Source organism: Channa argus, chromosome 8, assembly GCF_033026475.1.
Source record: "Channa argus isolate prfri chromosome 8, Channa argus male v1.0, whole genome shotgun sequence".
NCBI lineage: Eukaryota > Metazoa > Chordata > Actinopteri > Anabantiformes > Channidae > Channa > Channa argus.
This window is the reverse complement of record NC_090204.1, coordinates 23,817,099-23,833,316: the sequence shown is the minus strand read 5'-3', so window position 1 is coordinate 23,833,316 and position 16,218 is coordinate 23,817,099. Positions and strand designations below refer to the sequence as shown.

Genomic DNA, 16,218 nt, shown 5'->3' with positions numbered 1-16,218 from the left:
TCGCTGCCTCAGTTATGAGTCATAGCGAGCGATCGTCTGCAGAGATCCGGCGTTTGATAGGGCGCCTGCAAACCCCCTGCAGAGGAGGAAAAAAAATAATAAATTAAACGCTGTTCATTCACAGAGAAGTCGGTGGTGGCTATTTTTAGAGTGGGAGGAGGTGACAGGCAGCAGACGCCTCAGCAAACATTCCCATCGCTTCGCTCCACCTTGAATCCACGCAGGATGCCAGCGTAAAGCCGTGCGTAAAGAAGCTGCGTGCGGCACCGCGGGGACGTTTCACAGGCGGTTTCACCTCGTTCCTGGAGGAAAATTTCCGCTCCGCTTCTTGCGAACGACGCCGCCGTTCCTGCCTTCCTCGGTGGATCAAATCGGAGGGTTCTTGTCGCTGCTGAGGATACATTTCTAGGATTTATCCTTTTTGAGGGGGGGGGAGCCCGAGTGAGCTGTCTCCATCAGGTGCAGAGTGAGAGATCCGCCCAGCAGAGGTAAGACGCAGAAAGACAGAACACACGGATGACCGGCGATGACCGTTTAACAGCAGTTTAATACACACGGACACACACACACACAGGCCTAAAGGTTCTGGCTGATATCGTCCAGAAACGTCGATCACACCTGAGCCGGTGCGACAGAGAGTCTCTTCCTGTTATCTGCCTGTGCTCATCTCCTGCTTTCTAATATTCCAACATTATTCATCGAACACCTACAAACACCTCCATGGTTCCTATGGCTCCTTAAAACTGAGCCTAATCTACTGGATTGAAACTGGGTCTGGGTCTGCAGTGCCTCCATTTTATTTCACATTAACAATGATCTTTTTTTTTTGATTTCATAATCGTTATATTTTGCCAATGAAACCCGCTAAAACACAATGTAATAATGTCCCAGGTGCAGTGTGTCTGTGTCATGCTGTAGGGAACTGAACCTCTGCTGGCCTCATGATTCATCTCAGTCTGCTATAGTGTGTCTGATATGTCTTCTCCCTTTAGGAATGTGTAGTGATCCATGTCCCATGATGCTCCACAGTCTGTCTGTGGAGTCTGTGTTCTATTATACAACCCAATAAAACCCAATAAACCCAAATTCCTTGCAGGTTCTGAGTGGATTCTATGTTAATATGTGTTTAATCTGCAGTATTTGTTGTCTCAGTGACTCTCAGCGTCCTGCACTGTTTTTCTATCTTCTGCAGTATCTGAGTAACATCTTCTAGCATATGTTTGTCGCTGTTTTCACAAATGGAGGATAATTTAGTTGTATTCTTTGTAATATTTGGATTGTTTGGTTTGATGTCTGCCATCCAAATTGAAGATTTTAAGCTTTAATTTACAAGACTGTGAGTCTGCAGCCATGCAAGCAGCTCTGACATAGTGATGCATGGAGCTAAATGCTAACACGCTGGAGTTTAGCAGCGGTTACACCGTGTTAGTTTAGCATGTTTGCAGCCAACACCTGCTAATTCACAGTAAACAGAAAGTCCAGCTGATGTTTGTTCTGTGGGTGGAGTATTGGACTTTTGCATGAGGTGGTGATATTCTGCCTTTAAAAGTCCCAGTACTAAGGGGCCGCTGTAGATCAGCTGCTTGAGCACGTCATCCAGGATCTGCAGGGTCAGTAGTTCAATTCCTGGCCACACGTTGAGGAGTCGTTAGGCTCTTTACTTGTAAGTCACTTTGGATAAAATCCTCTACTAATGGTAAAGCGCCTATAGTACCGTGTATTATTAACTGTTTCTGTGGATCCTTTGGACAAACAGGAGCTATAACAATTTCATTCAGAGCTGAAGATGAGGAACAGCTTTAAGGCTCATTATGAGAATGACACGCAGTTTTTTAAAATTGTAAATCGCACAAAGCTATTTCAGCAGAGCCCCAGAGTCAAAATATAAACCTGAAGATATGTATAATATGGCCTCTTCAAACGATGCAAAATGGCTGCAAAGAGAGAAGAAGAACAAGAAAAAGACTCAAAACTAGATTTTTCTTTTCACCTGTTTCTATGTTGCACAAAGAGCAAAGACGTAAACTTAACTTTGTCTTCTGCCTGGTTAACACCCAGAGTCAGGTGTTAATCATGTTCCTGAGGGAACATGATTCTGAACCACATTGAAACTTTATAATTGCACAGCAAATGTACCATAACCACCTTTGACATGACACGACTTGTTGTTTTTATTAAGTGTCTGATTCTCAACTAGGATTTTGAACCACATAATTTCACATGGATTTGAATAAATATTATAGTGTGTAATGTTGTTGCTTCCATGTTAAATGATCTGTTAAACGCTTCATACTGAGACATGTGAAATGTGTTGATGTTGTATATGTTGTATGTTTACAATATTCTCTCTGGTATCTTGATGTGTATAGCAGTGGTGGCTGCTGATAGAGATTTTCTTGGGGGGGAGCTGTGTTTTGTGGTGGCAAACCAACATGGCCTAGCTTATCACAAATGGGCACTGCAATACTGGTAAAGCAATAAAATACCAGAACTCAATGAATCTCAGATTGATGGGAGTTTATTATTAATAATATTAAATATGAACACCACTGAACCCAAGTAAGTTATTAGAAAACCACCAACAATATATGAAAAATCAGGAAAAGTCACCACATATTTAAAGATTTCAAATTTATGTTGAATCAATTTTATATATTTTAATTCTGACAGCGAGACCCAAAACCAAGCAAACCAAAAATCAAGGCAATAAACGCTCTATAAGTATCAATATTTGAACATATTTTTGACCTCTGTTCCTGCAGTGACCTGGTTAGAGTCAGTCTCAGTCAACAGTCCCTGTTCTACTGACAACATGGTCAACAGATTCCGTCCGTCCCAGGTCCTGGTGTTTCTCTGAGAGGGTTTAATTCTTTCCCAGGTAGAGACGAATCTCTCTTAGCTTCAGCTGAGGTCATGGTGAGGGCTTGAGGATCTTTAGCAGCTCTGGTGCTGATCAACCCCGTCCTCCAGGGTGCTCTGTGAAGGTCAAGTGTTCCCTCGTGTGTCTGGTACCACAGACCTACAGTACAGAGAGAAGAATGAAAAATGATACAGGGAGTTATCAGCCGGTTAAACAATAACAAAGTTGTGGATTTTTTTGACACATTGATCTGATGTCCATTGTCTCACAGTCAGTGGGGGAGGAAGTATTCACATCCACTAAGAACACAGTGGGAAAAAAACTGCTTTACAAGGAAAGTCCTGCATTCAACTCAACAAAATGTACTTAAAGTATTACAAGTACTGTCAAAGTGTGTTTTTACAGTTTTTGTGCTGATTATTTTCATGAGCAGATGTTTGACCGTTCAGTTAATGAGACACGAAGTGACTATAAACCACAGTGTGGGGGTGAGGGGGGTCCATTGTGTCATAACCTGTCCCTGCTAAAGACAACTGTCCTACTTTGTAGTACACTAGCCAGAAGCCTCTCAAAATGTTTTGTTGTGTGCGAGGGGAAGACGTTTAATCACTGAAGACATTGTTTAGTCCAGATGTCCCTGAAACTCCTGATTAAATTTATCGTCCAGTGTTTTTAGAGGCCAGAACCATTCATAAACTGCAGCTCGAATATTTTAACAGCTAGATGCCTGCTTCCATTTTCCCTTTGAGCTCCCGAGATTAAAAAAAAAAAAAAAAAAAAAAAAAAAAAAAAAAAAAGCCTCTGGCCTTTTATCTGCTAAATGCTGCGCTGGGTTCCGCGGAGAGTCTCTGACTCTGTCTGTCCGAGGCCTTTCATGGTTGTTTGATAAAAAAAAATAAAAAAAAACCTGCTGGTGGAAAAACTGAGACCGAACCAGAAAGTAGAGGAGCTAAAGGAGGTTAAAGCTGCAGACTCGGCGATAACTGCGAGTGAGACTTTCATATCGCACAATGCTTCTTGCATTTGTGTGTTCCCACTCCAAAGTCCAGGGATTTTATTCGAAAAGCTACACTCCAGTCTGACAGTTTCTATTATGATTGCCGTACCAAATCAAAACATGGTTAAGATAAGCATGACGGGGACAAAGGCTCCGTCTGTCTCGCGAACAATAGATAAGATGATGTGTCTTGAATAGGAAGCAGCAGCAGCAACAGGACACTTTGCCTGCAATGAATCAGTAGCTTGGAAAAAACTGCTCATGCACCGAAAAAGTCAGTGGCTTTAAAACCAAATGAGTCACATTTCTGCAGAGATTAGCAAAGTCAGTGTATCCTTCCTCTGCTGGTGTAAAGTCAGATGTGCTTGGTAGTTTCCTGCCCTGGCCCCTGATGGAGCAGATGAGCCTCCACTGACACAGCCGTCCAGGCTCCATAGAACCCAGCAGGATCTTCAGCTCTGACTCATCAGCCGCTCACATTATTCATTCAGCCTTCACGCGCTGAACCTCCCCACCGACCTCTACCTGTCTGTTAGAGGCAGCTTTGTTCCCAATTCATTTGACTCGACAGCTGAAGTCTAACAGGAAGTGTTTGTTTGATGCGCTGCTGGTTTGCTGCTGAATCCCGTTTGGCTCATTGTCTGGTCAAAACTTTTCAAGTAGCGCTCCACGTTTTTCCAGGTGGAAATCATATCACATTTAAAGGGAAACAATTGTGGACAATTATAGACTCTGATGGCGTTAATATGTCATTACTCAGAAGCTTTGCAAATTATTTGTGGTGAGAACGTGATCCGACCTCGATCCGGCCGAACACAGCAGGTTTTAGCTAAACATTCGACAGCTTGTCCTTTTTACAAAGTGTTAAGTTGTGTTTTTTGATCATAAGATCATAAGTACATTCAGCATCTGCTGCAACGTTTGGGTTAATCTGTTGCCGAGAGAATCGTCACAGTTAAACACCAATGCTAACTGTCCAGTGTTACATGTCTCATAGCAATTTTTCATTCAGGAATATTCACCAGTACAAAACAGGATTTACTTCCTGTGTTTACATTTGTGTTCCCGCCCTAAATCTGTTTAACCAATGGGAGGACACAACAGTTGTCAGGTGACTTTTCATGACGCACGTTAGTTCACTTGGATTTTGACAGATTTAATTTTGACACAGCTTTGACAAATTGGACTAAAACTATGAAACAGTTTTGTTGATGTGTTTTGCATATTATTCATTGGTCATTGGCTTTATACACAAAGAGTCCAGTGGGACTTGTGGCTTTATCTTCTAATTTTTCTGCTAAAAATGTAACATTTTTTTACCTTTCTGACTTTGGCTCAGTTTGCCTCATTGTCTGACTTTTTTGGGAAAGTCTTTAAATGAGACAAAGATTGTGACCCCCCTCAAGTACTGAAGAACATGACCCTTGTATTTTTGGATCCATTATTTTTAGCTTTATCGATTGAACCAAACCATAAAGGTTCCACAGTCGTACATGGTGTTTATGATAGTTCCAATGACAAAGAAGTAGCAGTTCACCAAACACCCCTATTTTGCTTGTATTTATAAGCTCACATAACTCTTTTCTTATACTGATTGTGGCATTTTCTCATCAAATCCAACCAGATGGCGAAGGCAGACCAGCGTTTTGGCCAGCGGGACGGCTCAGACCAGAACTTTGACTACATGTTCAAGCTGCTGATCATTGGTAACAGCAGCGTCGGGAAAACGTCCTTCCTGTTCCGCTACGCCGATGATTCCTTCAGCAACTCCTTTGTCAGCACAGTGGGCATCGACTTCAAGGTGAAGACGGTGTATCGCAATGACAAGAGGATCAAGCTGCAGATTTGGGTGAGGATGAACACTACACCAGTCACTAATAGAATTAGTTTATTTTATTAGGTCCTAAAATATCTATTTGCTTTTATCTGTAGATGAAACATCTACGTCTTTATTATGTAAAAAAGTACTTTCGATGTTTTAGTATTTGATAGCAAAATACTAGAGGAAACAAAAAAGGTAAATAATTCACATGTTTCCTTTAAAACATTAAAAGACAGTCATATAATATATTTTTTCATGATGTACAGTGACATACTGTAACATAGCATTGCAGTTTAAACATGGCGTTAACATAAAACTTAGTTTAACAAAAAGGCTGTGAAACAATAAAGTGAATATAGTAAAACTTCCCATGGTAACATTTGTTAAAATGATACTGTATGTATTAGGAGACATCCATGTTACACGCTGTAACATATGACATGTACAGTAACGTACCGTAACAGAGAAGTACAGCAAAACATTGAACATTAAATTTACTGCAAAAAGTCATATTGATATTATTGTGGACATTTCTCAACTCAAACTACTAAGCTAAAGAAGCTTCAATAACAAAATAGTGCAATGTTTTCAAAATAATTAGGTTTTTTACTAAATTGTATTAAATAGTAACTGTTTTATCTACATTATCTAAATATACTTTTTCTCGTTATTTATTTATTAAATCACAGCCCTTTTTGCTCATATAACTGAACAGGCTGACTGCGATTCTATTACTCGTCACGACTACAGTAAAATAGTCATAATTGTTGGAGTTTCTCCTGGATGCCATTGGCTGAGAGGTGGCGTACACTCTGGACTCCAGTCTGTGAAAACATAAAATGCAATAATAAAATATACAGTAATCTAATGTGCAGCAGTATAATATTCAGTCCCCTAACAACATTCCAACAGCAACGAGGTGGTGGACTGTACTCTAACATAACACACTATAGAGTAACACAAGAGTCTAACATGATGTCCTGCTCTCCATCACATCAGCTGCTGAGAGCAAAAAGAAAAGACAGACTTCTGCGCTGCAGCTTGTATCATGAGTGGGGATGGTGTTGCCATGGCAGCAGCTCTTCACACTCACTCACCCTCTCGCCAAAACACACACTCACAGAAACGCACAGTAGCGGTGCTGTATTCTGTGGCAATTAAAGGGACCTGTCAGGGCGAAGAGGTGGAGACCTGGCAGAGGACAGAGGGGGTCGGAGGAGGTGTGTGTGTGTCTGTGTGGGGTGGGGGGGTTGGGGGGGGTAACACTGCTGTAACTAGAGCTAATCAGAGCCGATTGATTGATTTCATTTGAAAGCACAGTGAAGGGTAAAATTTGCACACACTTAAACAATGACGTATGTACGTAAGAGCTGAGGGAAACAGGATCTGTTTGCTAAAATGAATATTGATGTTAGCATTAGCTACAGTACAAAGCATTATGGGAGTTGGAGTTGTTGAGTGTTGTTGTTTTACATGGCTTAATATGAAGTGTTCGGATGTTACTGTAGACAGTGCAGTTTGTAATGTGGCCAAAAAAACTTTAAGCGTGCAGATTTTTAGAAATACACATTTTTACGAACACGTGATAATTTGGTTTAATGGCTGCAAAGCTGACAAAAGATTTTTACTATTGAAACCGATTCAACAAATCTCATCTCTCTGGTGAATATTTTTAATCGTTTGAGGAACATTTTTAGACTTCAGTGCTGCAGCAGTGTGGCACACCACCGTAAGATGCATTCAAACTTGGTATTTATGGACTTTAAGTGGAATCCTTTCATAATTGGATGCTGTCTTTTGAATTATTAATTTTGTTTAATAATAGTTATTATATACATAAATAATAATAATAATCACATCAAGTATAGTTTTGAGGGACTTACTTTAATATTTCTTTTTTTTGTTACTCTCTCTTCTGTCTCCTGAATTCAATATTTCAAATATTGAATTTGATCCTGTCGATAACATTAATATATAAGTCTAGTCCAGATTTGTTTGAGAAACATTGAGGTGTAAAATATCATGGAGACAAATTACAACAATCTGTGTTACATACATTTCTGGTAAGTTTAGGAGCCTTAACATATTCGTGGTTAAAAGAAACCAGTAATGACTAATGGAAATGGGTTTTCACACTCTGTCTACAGATTTGTTTAAACCAGGTGAAAACATGTGTATTTTAAGATAAATGTATGAGATTAGTTCAGATTTGGTGAAGAGAGACGTGTGAAACAGAACAGAAGCAGGTAAAGTTGCTAAAGTTCATGTGCTGACAGTTTCTTCAGCTTCATCCACAAAAAATGAGACTCGTAACCAAAAGCATGAGATCCTCTGGTCCCCCCCCCCCACCCACGCCTAAAACCATGCAGCATGATCATGCAGAACCACTCACAGTGATGTCTCACTCTGTGGAAATAATATGAACATTTATCTGCTTTCAGCCAAAGTGAGAGGACGAGTCTCTGCCTGAGGCTCTGCTCATCATTAATGCTGCTACTGTGGCTTTCTCACACACACACACACATATTATCACGCTCCACATCAAATCTCAGTTAATTAATAGAGCTGCCGTCAGATCCCTCAAGAATGAAAGAGAGAACTGAGCGCAGAGGAAGTAAAGTGAACCACAGCCCAATGTAAAAGAACGACACCAGCTGTGCTGATGTGAGAGGATGGCGTCACTGTGCACGGCGCAAAGTCACATTGAGGCTCAGCTGGTTTGTTTGCCAGCTGCAGATTGATCAGCACTTTAGATGAGGTTGGACAGACTTGGTCACTGATTACATGCATTAATTTAAAGCCACATGTCCCTGATGAATTAGTTTGCATTAGAACCAGCTTTGTCATCCATACGCACAACATCAGACACTAGTTGAAATGTTGTTTTCGGCTGATACTTGTGTGAATTTGACATGTATCCGGTTGTTCCACTCGACTTTATGGTGTGTGGTGGTGCTAAAAGCTGGAGGGGCGGCAGCGACTGCAGCAGCGACCATTTTACTGTCACGAAACCTCTGTCACCTCATCTAGATGCTGCAGTTTGAATAATTATTGTTCATTATTTATTATTCATTATTGTAGGAGGCCCTTCTGTCAGATTATTGTACTGGGATCAAGACGATTTCCTGTTCGTTTCAGATTAATCTGCAGGATCAGTCTGCAACGCTGTGTCTTCTCAATTTCACATAGAAATGAATTAGAAATAAAAATTAGTGTGACTTCACATGAAGCTGCACTTATTCTGGGCAAAAACGTCCAAACATCTGCTTCCTTTCTAGTTACATAATATATGTAAGGTTTCTCCATTAAACCAAGAATTTTTGCATTGGGATCAATGGTTAGAGAATTTAAAATGATTATAACTCGGTAAAGGTTGGGTGTTTTGTGAGGTTTTCGTGGTAAACCAGATCAGAAAAGAGCACAAAAAGTGGAGTTTTTCATTGGCGCAGATTTCTCTTGTGGCTTTTTGGGGGTTTAGGATCCAAACACCAGACACTTTCAGTGTTTCAGCAGCCAGATGTCGAGGTTTGGAACAAAGACAAGTCAGCGGTAGAGTTGAGTAATGAACAAACCACAGACTGTTTATATGGTGATGATGATGATGATGATGATGGGGTGAAAGTTGGTAAAGTGTAGACTTTATTGGTGTGAAGGTGGGAGTTCCACACACTGCTGTGTTATTGTGAGGTGAGAGCAGGTGTGTGTGTGTGTGTGTGTGTGTGTGTGTGTGTGATGGGTGATGTGCTTCTGATCTGTACACATACCACTTGAAGCAGTAGCCGCATCAAACACAGCAGATCAGGTGCAGGATTAACTCAGTTGATAGGTGGGCGAATCCCCAGCCGGTGTAAACACTTTATACACAGAATATCTGATCAAATCAATCAATCCGAACTTTATTTATGTAGCACCTAAGTGATGTTTCAGCTGCAGTCACAGGTGTCTACCTGCTTTTTTACAGGTACAGATGCTGTAAACAGATCTTTTTGTCTCAGCAGTGACTGATGGAATTTGAAATTTGTGCCTTTGACAGAAAAACCTGAACACAGTTTTAACATGTGTGCGTCTCTAAAGCTTTTGTAATGCTGCTCTCTTATTGGAAAAATGAAAAGGGGCTCAGATCACATGTCAGGTACAATTAAAACCCACTGATTACAATAGCACATTTCTAATGGTGTCAGCGGAATCAAACCGCAAACTGTCACATATTTGCATTGTGTCAATGCCACAGTGCAGTTGTTTGAGGTGAGTTTCTCTGTGGTGTGAACGTAGATTCATCAAGGATGTTAGTGACTATGTGGACTTTTCCTTTAGTGCCACAAATTTCCACTGAAGAGAAATATCAAACTCTAACAGGCAGATAACTGTTACAGGTGCTGATCTCACCTGATGATCTTTCCACTGGTTGCACAAATGGTTGGATTTTCATGGCATTTGCTCTGGCGTTGCTCTCTAGTAGATAAACCTTCATGTTTTTCAGCTCTGATCAGCCTAAATCCGCCTGTAGAGGATCCTTCAGGTGTCTTAATGTTAAAATATTCCTGAATAACAATTTCTCAAAGTGACGTTTAGAGATGAACAACTGCGTGAAACAGATGTGTGACCAGCTTTGTGTTTTTGACTCCAGGACACGGCAGGTCAAGAGCGTTACCGCACCATCACCACGGCCTACTACCGCGGCGCCATGGGCTTCATCCTCATGTATGACATCACCAACGAGGAGTCATTCAACGCTGTCCAGGACTGGTACGCGATTGGCTGGAGATTTGTCTTCCCCAACCTGTTCAGATTAAAGTCTGACGAAGCCAAAACTGCATCTCTTTGTTGTTTTTTTTTTTTCAGGGCCACCCAGATTAAGACGTACTCATGGGATAATGCCCAGGTGATCATGGTGGGCAACAAGTGTGACATGGACGAGGAGAGAATCGTTCCTCCAGAGAAAGGAAAACACCTCGCCGACCAGTTAGGTGAGATGCTGCTTCTGAAACACCCTTTGACTCAGGTTTCAGATCCTAACTACTGCAGAAAATACTGTTCAGCTCGGGTTGCAGATAGTAACAGAACTCTAATATGTCGAGGTGGGGGGGGGGGGGGGGGGGATCTTGTTACCTGGAGAAACTCCTAAAGCAGTAATGTGATAGAGAATAAGTGTCAGTGCAACTAATATTATTTCTGGGCTATTTGAGAATAATGTGAAATAATATGCAAACTTTGATGCGTCGAAACATAGGTTTACCAATGTAGCCGGTAAAAGTTTGATTATTTTAATAACACAGATGTGCCAATGAATGTTTGTCTTTTATTCATCTCTGCGGTGAGAATAAAACTGCTTCACCTGTGATGATCTGTTTACCTCCAGAAGACAAAGACTTCTTCCCTACTGATGTTTCAACTGCCAATGCACAGTTTTGCTTTTGGCTGTTTGTTCATTGGTTTGAGAATTGAGCGAATGTACATGCTGCAGGCTCCCAGGACACGCTTTCCGAGTTTGTTCAGCGTTCACACAGTTCAGAGAGGAGCCACGCACCAGGTCAGCGCAGACTGTGCATAGGCAAGGTCGTGTAAACAGGAAGTGATTAGTGAGTAGGTACAGATGGAGAAATCTTATTTTGATCACAAGAGAAGTCAGAGGGAAATAAGCAACTGACTGAAGTGTTGCCAGATATTTATCCAGCTTGGACATATTCAACGATTTCTAAAGTGTCTTAGCAGGATTTTTATATTTGTGAAGTGGGAGGAACAAAGCAAACACGTTTTAAAATGAAACGTAGCATAGTAAAAGTCATAAAACAGGCTCAAGACGGAGCTGTGAACACTCGCCCCTGGTTTTTGCCTTGTTTTCCTTCAAAACACAACGCAGCAATGTCTGCATGTGACTCATTCTCAGATTTATTATATGGATGAGTCATGAGCTCTGGAAAGGGCATTTTTCTCAAATACAAACAGACAATCTGTGATATTTTGCTATTTATATTGTGTTGTGTAACTCAAGAATAAAAAAGATCATTTTTATCAACTCACGTGTTTAAGAGAAAATAACGTGGTTAAAACTTTTTTAACTTACCAGCTCGGTGGTTTGTTTCTGCATGTGTCCGAAGATGCTGCAGAACCTGGAATAAGGAAAAGCAGCACTAACACAGCAGTGTTCTTCCTGCAGGCTTTGAGTACTACGAGGCGAGTGCCAAGGAGAACATCAACGTGCGGCAGGTCTTCGAGCGCCTGGTGGACATCATCTGCGTGAAGATGTCAGAGCGTGTGGACGTGGAGGCGCCCTCAGCTCCCGGCACCAAGACCACCAGACTGACCGACAAGCCCGCCCAGCTACCTCAGAAGTGCTGTTGATCGTTCGTCGCCCGTCATCCCTCTATCGCCGTGTCCGCCCCCTCCCCCCCCAAAAGTTCTCGAGAAAAAGAAAAAACAGATTAACTATTGCAACATTCCTCAACACACTCTGCTTCAGTCCATGGTTGTGAGCAGTCAATAATCACTATGCCTACTGCCGTTTCTGCTAACTAACATTTATATAGCCAGATCCATCCCCTCCATGTCCCCCAGTACTGGATGGGAGCTTGGCCCTTACGTAGATGGATGAGTAAGGGCAGCAGTTAACTCCAAACAAAACTGAGTTTGGTGAGTTTGGTGTGCACTGCCAGCAACACTTTGGCATTAGTCAGTCACATGAGTTCTTCAAGCTGCCGAGTTTGTTAACTGTTAGTTTGCAAGCCATGAATTTGGTAACTAATGAGGCAATAACTTTGATCTTACAACTATTCTTCTATTGTCTACAGTCTGGCTGCAGAGGGTTATAGAATCCAATCTTCATGTCACATGACTTATCATAGAGACCAGTTTCCTACCTAGAAACATTCACATGGTTATTTATGTTAAAATTATTACTGGAAAAGACACATTTTCAGCCAAAGCCCTTTGATAAAGAATTAATAGAGTGCGACAACATGCTAAACAAGCAGTATTTTTAACTCATTAATGAAATATTTTCTCCAAACTATAAATTATATTACAGATTTTAGCAAATAATTTACTGCCTGGGTAAATTGGCATTTATTCTTCGGTTGGAGATTATTGATTCAGAAGCTGGAATCTGCAGCAATAAGTTACCGGCCAAAGAAAGTCACTGACAGCTGCCATTTTGAGGCGAACACGTAAACGTGGAAATCTGTCCCATGAACATTTTCTGCAAATGACATAAACACTGCAGAAACGTAGCTGGAGCAACACAGTTAGAAGGTTATGACCCAAACTTTAATGCAAATGAGGTTTGCTATTGGTCAGTGGTGTAAAATTTAGGGGCGAAAGTCCGACAACTTTTACCTTTGGATTTCACTAAAAGAACATAATTTCAGTGCAAAGATTATCATTTTAGATGCAGGTGTAACTGGGCCTTAATGATAAAGTTCCTTCTCTGTGAATAAAAACTAATAAAAATACCTGTATCTGAACACACACAGCAGGGCCATGAAGCATCGTGTAACTTGACACACTTCAGTTGGCACCAATAACCCACACCGGATGTGCGGATATGATGCGAAGGAAGAATAGAGTTTTTAGATTATCTTTAGAAATAACACAAAACAGACAGCAATGCACTAAAGGAATGAAGAGGACTGATGACATGTTAAAAACCTGAAAGGGCTTTTGATGACATCTTTTAAGAAAAGGAAAAACAAAAAAACAAGTAATATAAGTTGGAAACAAGTCAGAAACTGTTGTCTTTTTGGAGAGCTGATGATGAATTATGCTATAAAATAGAACGATGTCAAATACTGGCAAACCACATCGTGCATATGCTGCTGGTGTGTGTCCAGCCCCAGCAACATGCAACTCAATGCATGCGGTTAAAATCAGATCATTGCCGGAAGGCAGAGGTACTGATGTGGATCCCATCCGCCCGAATAAGGTCTTACATTTTCACACGTACAATCTCTGCCATTGTTTCACAAACACCAAATGAACCTTTTGTTGGAGTGTACTGTCAGAGGAAGCTGGAAGCAGGGTCCACAGAAAAGCACAGCACTGCCTCTCCTCAAAGTGTAGCACAACGAGAAACCACAGTTGCTCATATCCACAAGTTTACAGGCCGCCGTCGTTCACAGTCTCATCTGCTAAAATATCCGTTAGGCTGCTTCTCAGATAGCTACTAATAGTTAGATTCACTTTACTTAAATATGCCTACAGCCCGTTAACTGTTACTGGCCTTACTTAGTGCTGTTTCTGGCTTAAAAGACGCTTTAGGGCTACACCACCAATGCACAACTCCCAGGCAGGACTGCAGCCAAATTCCGCCGAGTCAAAGGTATGAAGGACGGCGTGGAGTCCAGGAGTGACACATGTTAGCCCCACATTAAAGTGCAATGCAAGACTGACAAAACGTTTAACAGAATCAAGTTACTAAAGTGCAGCACGTGATGTTTTAACAGGGTCTAAGTCGATCATTAGTGCTGCCATCAAATGGAATTTTGGGCCAAATCTCCAGTATGTGAGTTTCCTACGTCAGCAAATCTCTCATGTGAATTTCAGGTGATGGAAGTTTATTAATGACAAACTTATCTTGTGCTCAAATCAAATTCACGTCTGCAGATCCAGACAAGGGCACGTTTGTGACCACAGTCTGAGTTTTCTCTCACACTTTCCATCATCCATTTTATCAGATTGTGTTGTACAGTATGTTTAAAGGCTTTTAATCTCACCTGGCTGATGAGCTCAGGTTTGGAAACTAGCCTGTCGCTATGCAGACAGCAGGAACTTACAGACCGCTGCTTAACTTACACTTCAATGCACCTGTGTTTGTTAAGTTGGAACAGTGATGGAACGTATCTGCAGTTGTGTAGGTTTAGAAGGTTTAGAGAACTAGGTGGAGAGCAGATCAGAGAAAAGCTTCAGTGTGCAGACGGCTGCACAATGAGCAAAGGGATTTTTTTCTCTGCTGTGGTACCAATCTGCTTAAAGGTAATTTGGCCTTTTTGGCCAAAGCTGTATTTCAATGTGAAAGAAAAGCAAAGAAGGGTTTTTTTTTTTTTCAGATTTATTAAACCCCACATTTAACACTGTTTATGGTTATAGACTGCCACCTGCCCCAGGGTCCATTACAACCCCCATCTAGGTGGGTGCAAAGATTGTTCCACACTCATTTTGCTGTCACGTCTCAGTGAAGGTTACTGTGTTGTATGAGAATGTTTCCCACAGCTGTGTCCAACTTTACTTTTAAGACAACTGAATAAGAATATATTCAATCAAATGACCACAATAAGTAATGTGGGGCAGCAAGGTGCATATTCTCAAATGTTGAATTTAGGGGTTTTGCTTGTTTTCATGCTTTTGTCATTAATGAACTTTCCTAAAAGGTTCTCTGGTGTTTTAACCTTCTTGAAGATAAGTTGCCTAACTTGACTGAAAAAAACAAAAAAAAATCAATAAATCAGATAGAACCCCAAGATCAGACCCATGCAGACAGCCAGAGACTTGAGCCCAGGCTGCCGCCGAACACTGCAGCCCTGCTTCATGGTGGCTTATAGCTTTTGCACTGGCCAACACAACCCAACACCATAGTGAGGGTGTTTTATACTCACACATGTGATCAGAGCTGATGAGTGAAGAGCAAATGGTTCTCTCCTTCCCCCCTTTAGAAGGTGTAGTCACGTAGCCGTCATGTTTGCAGTGTTTCCTACATGAATGTGTGTGGATGTGTGTGTGCGTGTGTGTGATATTAGAGCCAAAATATTCTACTGTTGCATATGGTTATCATGATATTTATTGTGTGTTCAGTTGTAAGGGTTTTGTGTTCGTGTACAGTATCTTTGACGGAAGTGTGATATTTTGATAATGTCATGTCAGCTGGGATACAGTACGTGTGTATATGAATGACTTCAAGAAAAAGGGAAGATGTGGGGAAAAAAAAATCGGTGTATTTATTATTAAATATTATCAAGATAGAAAACAATATCCTGCCAAATTGTTATATAGCTACCACAGCGCACGTTTTTGTGTGTGACTCCCCACCATGTGTCTTCATACTGATAAAAACATACAATAATATTGACATTGTCTTCATATGATTATTTTTTAAGTGAATTTGTAAATGATAGAATTAGAAATTATAATGTGTTGAGTATGGATTTATTTTTATGCTGTGTATACCATGGACAAATTATATTGAGAGTTTATGTAAACTTGTTGTCTTACAGTTCACTCCTGTACGGGGGAGAAGCACAAAGTGATTGTACAAAATATTGTGAATGTTTGTATATTATAGATGCAATTTAGTATAATAAAGATCACAATCTTTAATCATTATATTTGTCTGATTTTTTGTGAAACAATTCATCACATCAATGTACTAATTGTCCAACGTTTTCTACAAACAGTTGTGCTACTAATGGCACTTTATGACACAAAAAGATAAAGCATACAAGCAAACACACAAGTATGACCCTACACGGTATCACATTATAATATCACGTAGACAACAACCGAGTGCATTATGAATTGTTCGGAAAAAAAAAACAAGAAAAAAAAGTATTA

General features: G+C 40.8%; 1 protein-coding gene across 2 annotated transcripts; it reads left to right on the top strand.

Moving 5' to 3' along the window:
* Nucleotides 1–34: 34 nt before the first annotated feature.
* Nucleotides 35–15,990, top strand: rab3b (RAB3B, member RAS oncogene family). 2 transcript variants are annotated; one of them, XR_010914954.1, is made up of 6 exons: nt 35–488; nt 5,482–5,706; nt 10,307–10,425; nt 10,522–10,646; nt 11,837–14,046; nt 14,079–15,990. XR_010914954.1 is itself a non-coding variant. In XM_067512034.1 (5 exons), exons 2-5 carry the CDS (start codon nt 5,482–5,484, stop codon nt 12,019–12,021), a joined length of 654 nt encoding a protein of 217 aa, XP_067368135.1. In that variant the 5' UTR covers nt 35–488; the 3' UTR covers nt 12,022–15,990. The 2 variants fall into 2 exon arrangements, 1 of the variants encoding a protein (XP_067368135.1); XM_067512034.1 differs by having other exon boundaries at nt 11,837–15,990.
* The last annotated feature ends 228 nt before the right edge of the window (nt 15,991–16,218 follow it).

Coding starts and splice junctions, on each gene's coding strand:
- rab3b (XM_067512034.1), top strand. CDS start 5,482: ATGGCGAAGGCAGACCAGCGTTTTGGCCAGCGGGACGGCTCAGACCAG. Junction 5,707..10,306: donor GGATCAAGCTGCAGATTTGG/GTGAGGATGAAC, acceptor TTTTGACTCCAG/GACACGGCAGGTCAAGAGCG. Junction 10,426..10,521: donor TTCAACGCTGTCCAGGACTG/GTACGCGATTGG, acceptor TTTTTTTTTCAG/GGCCACCCAGATTAAGACGT.